This window comes from Microplitis demolitor, chromosome 3 (genome assembly GCF_026212275.2).
Source record: "Microplitis demolitor isolate Queensland-Clemson2020A chromosome 3, iyMicDemo2.1a, whole genome shotgun sequence".
NCBI lineage: Eukaryota > Metazoa > Arthropoda > Insecta > Hymenoptera > Braconidae > Microplitis > Microplitis demolitor.
This window is the reverse complement of record NC_068547.1, coordinates 3,837,861-3,846,659: the sequence shown is the minus strand read 5'-3', so window position 1 is coordinate 3,846,659 and position 8,799 is coordinate 3,837,861. Positions and strand designations below refer to the sequence as shown.

Here is an 8,799-nt window from a genome sequence, read left to right as displayed (position 1 = left end):
AATATATCATGTCATGTATTAACATCAAGAAGTGACGTTATATATGTACAGTGTGAAGATGACGAGATGAAAAACAAAAGATCTCAAGTGATGCATGTTTAATGGGATAGTAACGCTTATACAAAGTAAAATGAAGAAGACACTTGAGTAATGTTTTGACGACGGGTAATTACACTTAACAATTACTTTGTAGAATTTTTTTTTATCTTCGTATAAGTTTTATGTAATTTTTTTAATTAGATTTTTTTTTGTTCCTTAAAAAAGTTGTTTTTTTTTTTTTTAATTGTTTAAATTACAACTTAAAACTTTAAAAAAAATAGTTTAGATCTACAGAAGTATAAAATAAGTATTTTATTTAGATCTATGTAGATAAAATCTAAAAATGGCAAAATATCAAATTTTTGGAATTTAAAATTTCAATTTTGAAAAAGAATTTGGGAGCTTGTGAAAAATTTGAAAAAAATATATCTATGATTTCATTCAATTCTGTTACATCTAAATTATTTTTTTCCGAAAAGTAGAGGAAGTCTCTAGAATTTCTCTAGGATTTGTATAGGATTCAGAGTACAAGGACTTCCTACCAATTACACTCTCCTTATCTTAACAAATTATTCTAAATAATCTGGTAATGTTTTTTAATTAAATAATTTATTATTCTTTAAATTATAAAAATGAATTATTTTTAAATTAATTAAGAGCCGCGGTAACGTTCAGACTAACTTTGAGTTTTTGAAATTACGTGGCGGGATAAGCGAGTGTCTTCTAATATACTTGACCCACTTATGAACTTGAGAGTTAAATTTCATTTAGGGGAGGCCGGGGCACGACGGCCCACCCGGGGCACAGCGGCCCACTCCAAAAATTTTGTCAAAAAATAAATTTAATTTTTTTTAGTTAAGTAGCGAAATCCGGGGCAAAATGGACCATCAAAAAACTTTTTCCATAAAACATTGTTGATAAAAATTTTTTTTTCAAAAATATATTGATAAAATTTTTTTTTTTTTTAATTTTATGATAAAAATGATTTGATAAGAATTTTTTTCAAAAAAATTAAAATTTGTCAAACCACAATCAAGTAATTTCTAATCTAAAATATAACAAAAACTTTTGGGATTAAAAATTATACAGCAACTTAAAAAATAAGAATATTTTGTATTAATCAACAAATTTTAAATTATTTTAAGAATAATTATAACAAATAACAATTTTTATAATTAATAAATCTTTAAATACTTGGCTTCCTAAAAATATTTAAACAATTAAATAAAAAAAATACAATTAATTATTTTAAGAGTAATTATAACAAAGAACAATTTTTATAATTGATAAATCTTTAAACACTTAGCTTTCTAAAAATATTTAAACAATTAAATAAAAAAATACAATTAATTATTTTCACAGTAATCACAGGTATATTCATCTGAAAAATCTTCCTCAATACTTGCACAGGAATCGTGAGACCACATTTTGCAGTTATTGCACTGAATCCATGATTCCTTTGATTCAGAATAGAGTCCATTACAATACAGGCAATGGCAATCACTGTCTTCTTTTTGAGAACTTTTTTTTTTTTTAATTTTTGGAGCTTTGTTTTTATTAGTGACTTTTTCTGCTATTTTATTTTTTATTTTTTGATTATTTTTTTTTTCTTCCAACTCATCACGGTATTGTTTACTGGTTAAAATCCTCGTCACACCTCGACGTCGTTTTTTTGGCGGGGAGTCTCTTGATGGCAATGGCTTGATGTCGTAAGGTGTTACATAAAACTTCGATGTGTTTTGTCTCATCGTTGCTTTGGATGATGCAGCAGTTTGAGTGATATTTTCAGTAAGAGATTTTTCCATCTCTTCATCGGAGCTTTCGTCAATAATTTGTGGTCTAAAGTACCTAGATGGGGGCCTCAACGATGGTTTACCAGTGGAGGTGGAGGCAATTGGAATAATTACTGGCTCTTCAAGTTGTTGTTGCAGTTCAGGTTTTTCTGGCTCTTGCTGTCTAAGCTCTTGTTGCTCAAGTTGCTGCTGTTCAGGTTGTTGCTCGGGTTCAGGTCCTTCAATAAAATCTGTCTTGCACAAATCACTCAGACTTTGGGTCAGATTTTCTAGTGATTGTTCTTCAGGTGGTTTGTTGCTATTGGTAGTGTCGGCAGGAGCAAAATCTTTTGAGTCAAAAATATCTGGATTCATTGGGTAAATTCCAGTTTTTCGGAAACCATTTATTATAGTTTCAGGCTTTGCTGCTTTATTTAATGCATTACTGAACAGCATTGGCAGAACTTCAGGCGTGACGACTCTTCCTGGGTGCTCTGATAACCATTTTTTTACTTCTTGCTCATAATAAGAAGATATTGGTTTCATTACACTGACATCCAATGGTTGTAAACGGTGAGTGCAATGAGGTGGCAAGCAAAGAATTACAACGTGATGATCACGAGCGTAGTCAATCACATCTAAATTGTTAGTGTGTGTCGTATGCCCATCCAAAATCAGCAGCACTGGATCTTCAGAAGTTGGCTTAACCTGGTCAACAAACCATTGGAACCACTGCAAGAAGAGATCATGTTGCATCCAGCCACTGGAATGACAAAGCCCCCAACTTCCTGGGATTGTATTATTCAACAAGTTGGGTTTCATACGCTTACGAGGAAAAATGAACAATGGTGGTAAAAATTGTCCTGAAGCTGAAACACAAAGCTCCACTGTCACATTTTTACCTCGCTCAGCTGACGTTAAAATTCCAACTTGTTTTTTTCCTTTCTCAGCAATGATTTTCCCGTGAGTTTTTGGGACACTACTACAGCCAGTTTCATCTACGTTAAAAATACGATGAGGAAGTAGATTGTATTTTTCCATAATCTGTTTTAGTAAGTTAAAAAAATTTTGAATGACAATCCGATTGAAACCAGCTGCCCGTGCTGCTGATGTGCTTTCAGGTTTGCGTAACGATAAGGTGGGGTTACGTTTCAAAAATCCTTGCAGCCAATCTTCTCCAGCTACTCCATTTACAAATGGATGTTTAATTTGATTTTTTTCAGCGAGCTGATAAGCGAGGATTCTCACCTCGAAGCTTGATAATCCAAATAATCGACTTTCTAAATCTTTTAAATAACTGACAAGTTCGGATTCTTGCACAGGACTAAAAACTGGAGTAAACTTTCTGGGTAGCCCTACAATAAAAATTTTAGTTTATAATTATTTTCTTCGATTAAATTACACAGTAAAAAATTTTACGTTATTATTGCGTCAAAAAATTAATCCATTAAAGTTAGCAGTCGCTTGACAATTTTTTAATTTTTTTTAATAAATTAATTTACTCCAAAAAATTATTCCTAAAAAATTGGATTTTTTATTTTTTTTATTTTCTAAATGTCAATTTTCTTTTCTCATTTTTTTTTTTTTTTGACAATTTATTTGTTAAAAAAATTCTTAAAATTATAAAATATGTGCTAAATTAATTCTCATCAAAGAATTTTGTGTTAAAAATTTTTATGTTAAATATTTAGCATAAAAATTTTTTGACGCATTGATGCAAAATTTTTTACTGTGTATTAATAAAATAATTGTTTTAGATTCTCAATACCTTTCGATGATACAAACTCTATATCATTGTTTAATTTATAAAAATTGGATCGGCGTCTCAGAGTGGTTTTTGGTACTCCAAACGCTTTTGAAGCAGCAAGATATCCCATCTCTCCTTGGTTAACTGCTTCGATAGCTTTTGCCATAGCCAATTCATTCCATGACATTTGAGTATTTTTTGATTTATAATTGCGCACCATTTTTTATTTTAGAAAATATGAGAAGTAAAATTAAAATTGTAAAATTTACCGCCGAACTGTAGTGAACCTCCAACACAAATATAGTCATATGATGTACAACTCCATATTTATTTTCAACATTTACAACGCCACTTAGCGACTGTTTCAAAAACTTTACCGACCGTTGATGTCATCAACCAATCGTTTGGCGGTACTTTTAAATTTACATCGTACGGAATTAAAATTTTTTCTGAGTTTCAAATAGAAAATCTTTGTAATTTAATTTTTTTCTAAACAAAGAAAGTGAAAAGGGGTGGGGGAAGTTAAAAAATAATAACTATCATTTCAAAATGTTTTTTTTTTAAATTAGAATAAATGAATAATATTAAAAAAGAAAAAAATTTTTGGTAATATTTTTTTTTTTTAATTATTCTCCAGAAGTGGGCCGTTGTGCCCCAGAAAAAAAAAATTTTTTTTTTGTGGGTTTTGACCAAATTATCATATATTCCCTCAAGATAAGGCACAAGAAAATTTTTTAGATGATCAATAGTAGCTAGAAATAATAACTCGCTTAAGTGGGCCGCTATGCCCCGGTCTCCCCTACCATAAGCTAAAAATTAAAAAGGCTTTTATTAAAATTTCTCTTAGATATATTATAAATGTTAGTAGCTTTGAATCTAAATCTCAATTTTATTTCTTAACCAAACATTCCATGAGTTGATATAGCAGTAATTTTTTTTTACTCCGTAATTTTTAGTCACAGATATTTCTGATGCTTTTATTTAATTGTAATAACGGAGAATTTTATCAATATTCGATAACTGGTATAATTATTCATATGAAAAAATTTACATATCAAAGATTAAAATATTTTGCATACTTTATTTTAATTGATTGTTGTAACGCCGCAATAAAAAAATGTAGTAACTAATTATCAAGAATATATATTATAGGAAAAAAAATAGTATATTTTACACCTCGGGCAGGAAAGTAAGAAATGTCTCAGATCTCATGTAATTGTTGATCTCAACAAACATGTGATCTGAGGCTTTCTTATTTACTGCCCAAGGTGTCAATACTATTTTTCTCCTCGACGGAAGCGGAAAGCGTCAACTTCGTTTCACATAGCGGGAAAAAAGTTGACGCTTTTCGCCCGGAGGGGAGAAAAATCCATGAAATTTGACAAACAATTCGTTTTAAGATTTTTTACCAGTGAGGCCGGTTACAAAACGTAAATTAGCTAGAAGCGCTTTTAAGGAGGAAGGATTTTTCTGTTATTTTCACCTGATAGCGATTTAAAATCTTGCAATGCCACGGAGCTATAGATGATTGAAAAAAAAAAAAAAAAATCAAAATTTACATGTTAATTAAATGGGAAAATTTCAAATTTATTTAGGGAATACTTCAAATTAAAATTAAGAGCTCATCTTTGGTGAGAATTTTTTTTTTTTACATGTTTAGAACATTATTCCGTCGATGGACTAGAAAACAAAAAATAGTCGTTTTAATCGAAGCACCCTAATATATATATATATATATATATATATATATATATATATATATATATATATATATATATATATATATATATATATATATAAATATATACATTTTATAAAGTGATCTTGAGCTATTAAATTTGTGGTTTTTCCATCTTCCTTATATTTATATTCTTCCACGTCTGCAAACTGTCAAGGAAAGACGTTCCTGAATATAATTTATATGGTGGTGAATTGAAAATAATCCCGACAGTGTTTAATAATAAATAAAAAAAAATATTTAATTGATTTTATATTATTTTGTTTTCTGCAACCAAACAAACTATTTATTTTCTCCATTAGAAATATAAATTATAAAATTTCTTTTATGCAATTAAATAAAAAAAAAAATAAAAATTGAAATGAAAATTTCTATGGTAAAGTTTTCTAAAGAAATAAAAGAAGTTATACATGAAAAATAAAGAGGAAGGAAGGAAGAGAGAAAGAGAGAGACGGAAAAAAGAAAATAGAATTAAAGTGTGAGGGTTTTAAACGTTTGCTAATTGGTTTCTCTGATTTCAAGAGAAAACGATGTGGATGGGTAAAATTGGGACGATAAGAAAGGAAGCGAAAACGAGTTAAGTTAAGTGTGAGAGAAGATGAGAGCAAGAATATCTGGTTGTGAAGGCGATCAGGTGGGAGTTCGGAATAGAAATATAGAATAGAATTGGGTTGATCTCTCACTGGCTGAGTGGAAATGAAAGCTGCATGAACCCTGAGGGGCTACGGGAAAGCATAAGATTATCGCGAATTTCCAAATTATATACATAACTATATATGTAATAGATGTATATAGTACTATTGAGAAATATAGAGCATAGAAGAGACAGAGCTGAAGGAGAGGATGCTAAAGTATTGAGTATCGAGATTTTAGATATTATCTTGATTCTACAGTCTGAGTTACATCAAGTAGCACAAGTCTCAGCAGGATGCTTGCAACGCTTTACCGGAAAACACCCGAGCCAAGAATGTAAATCACGATTACAGGAAATCCAACAAGTGATTCTATTACCAAGATGGTTCCTGTTTCCGTTTATATTTCGATATGACATTTCCACTTTATTACTAATCGTAATAACTTGTAATCATATTGACAGATTGATGAAAAATTTAACGAAATTATTCAAATAAAAAATAATTCATGTTTAAAGAATAAATAAATAAATATGACATAAATATGTATTGTTTTCTTAAGTCATTGAAAATAAACAGACGTATATATTTTATACAAGCATTCACAATCGACTATAAAACTGTTGAGAAAAATACTGGAGAAAGGTTTACAGCTTAAGGCAACTCAGATTCAAAAAATAAGAAAAGAGGAAAAGAATTGGGAAAACAAAATAAGAATAAAATAAATAAATAAATAAGGTCAAAGAATAAAAAAAAGGAAATTATAGTGCAATAAGCCTGCCGTCAGAGACAACCGTTACTCCCGGGGCTATCCATTACTTAAAAACGCAAACGAACAGTAGGAGTTAATATGAATACACGACGTAGTTATATATTTAGTCTAAGGCGTTTACCAAATTAAAAGTTAATGTAGTATAAGCGATTCCATTGCGAAATTAATTCATGAGCCAAGTTGTGGGTTATTTTCACACACCCAAGCCACAATACAAACAACACTCACCGAGGTTTGTTCACCTTTTCCTACTTCATTTTGTACAACACATTTTATATACATATACATATATATATCAAGCTTGTTATAAACTTAAATTACGTTTAAAGTTTTCCGAAAATTTTCTATAAAAAAAATAAGTATTAAATATATATTATCTACTTGAGATGAAAATTAGTTAGAGGTTGGTATTCAATAAAGTATAGGATATTTTATATAAAACCCCAATTGAAATGGCCGTATACAACAATATATATATATGTATATTTATGTAGGTATATATAGAATCGTCGTCAGTTAACAATTCGCGGCGCGTCGCGTTAACAGCGTTACGACAACAAGCTGGAGTTGTAGAAACTTATAACGAGAAAATAATGAACCCCAGTTCACGGGGGCCTGCTTGGAATGCGAGTCGATGCTCACTCTGGTCTCTCTTCCCACCACATTCTCTCTTTCTCATTCTCATTCTCATTCTCTCATTTACGACATTACTCCTTCACTTACTCTATTTTCCTTTCTCACGCGACGAATTTCCTTTAGTATACCATCTACCTTTGCTGGGTTTCTCGTTTGTTATATACTCTTATTCTCAGATTCTCTTGCTCTCGTTTCTATTCATCATTACAACGAAACCCAGCACAAGAAACGCTAGGAAAACCTATACCAAGATTGCAACCGGTTTTCCAACACCCTTTCAACGACAACAACCGACCTCTTGACAGTCCTGCAACCAACATTGTTGCTTCCAACGTTTTTACCCAAGAATTTTTCTCACTATTCTTACTTTCCTTTTTGAGAATTTACTTCTTTTATGTATTTTATTATTTTCTTACTGAGGTTACGAAAGTATATTTACAGAATTTACACTTCTTGATTCTTCTCTCTGCGTCTTTACTTTGACTAACGCGTCTGCATCTTAAGAACCCGGTAGTAGCTCATTAGGTTAACGCTAGGTGGCGAACAATTCTCACTAGAGTACTGATACTTGAGCAGAACAAATTACTGCCCGTCTTTCGAAGGAAACCGTCTATCAACTATGCACAGCAAAAAATCGGGAGTGAATACAGATTTTGTTTCAATTCGAATCCACTCCACGAAAATTTCATTACATAATTTATCACACTTAAATAAAAACAGAAGCCTTTTTTAGTGATTTATATTTTAAATATTTCTGCTAAGACATTATTAAAAACTCTTGAAATTCGAAAAAAAAATAAATCAAATACTCAAGTATGTTTATTTTTCAATGTATATTAAAGTGTCTTGACTAAAATTTTTTTTTGTTCTACTAGAAACGTATCCTCATGAACGGATATTTGAATTTCGTGAATTCCAAGATACCAACTTGTGTATCCTAGAAGACAAAAAAAAAATAAATAAATAAATAAATGGAATAGAGAAAAGGAATTGAAACTCGCTAGAGAAAGAGAGATAGCAAGAGTCGTATTTATATTGGGCTGGTGAATCGAGTTTGGAATTCCTACGAAAATCTGGCTTTAGACAAGCGAAGACGGTATTGTAGACTGATGCTTGGATACTATACATACAAGCACACTACTTCTCTCGATTTGGATCCCATGTAACGCCGTTACGTGACGTTCTACGTGATAGTGGATTGAAACTAAGTTGGACGGTTGTTTGTAGTATGGGAAAACTGTCGGTATCCCTTTCGGGATGGATTACAAGAATTCAATGGGATCAGCTTTCGACGTTCTACCAGATACCTCATCATTCTACCACGTTTCTCAATATATATATATATATATATATATATATATATATATATATATATTCATTATATCTAAAAAGAAAAAATAAATAACAGATTTTACACTTTCATAAATTTAAATCTAGTCTTTTTTAGCGGCTTTCGTCTTATA

The 8,799-nt window shown here is 30.6% G+C and overlaps 1 protein-coding gene across 1 annotated transcript; it reads right to left on the bottom strand.

Annotated features, from left to right (window-relative positions):
- Positions 1 to 1,385: 1,385 nt before the first annotated feature.
- LOC128667486 (uncharacterized) lies at positions 1,386 to 4,068 on the bottom strand. Its single transcript, XM_053737777.1, has 2 exons — positions 3,580 to 4,068; positions 1,386 to 3,166 (listed from the first exon to the last, which is right to left on the bottom strand). Exons 1-2 carry the CDS (start codon positions 3,776 to 3,778, stop codon positions 1,386 to 1,388), a joined length of 1,980 nt encoding a protein of 659 aa, XP_053593752.1. The 5' UTR covers positions 3,779 to 4,068.
- Positions 4,069 to 8,799: the final 4,731 nt, after the last annotated feature.

Excerpts from the sequence above, each read along its gene's own strand:
- LOC128667486 (XM_053737777.1), bottom strand. The coding sequence starts at position 3,778 with ATGGTGCGCAATTATAAATCAAAAAATACTCAAATGTCATGGAATGAA. Across the intron at positions 3,167-3,579 it reads AGAGTTTGTATCATCGAAAG|GGCTACCCAGAAAGTTTACT; the intron begins GTATTGAGAATC and ends TTTTTATTGTAG.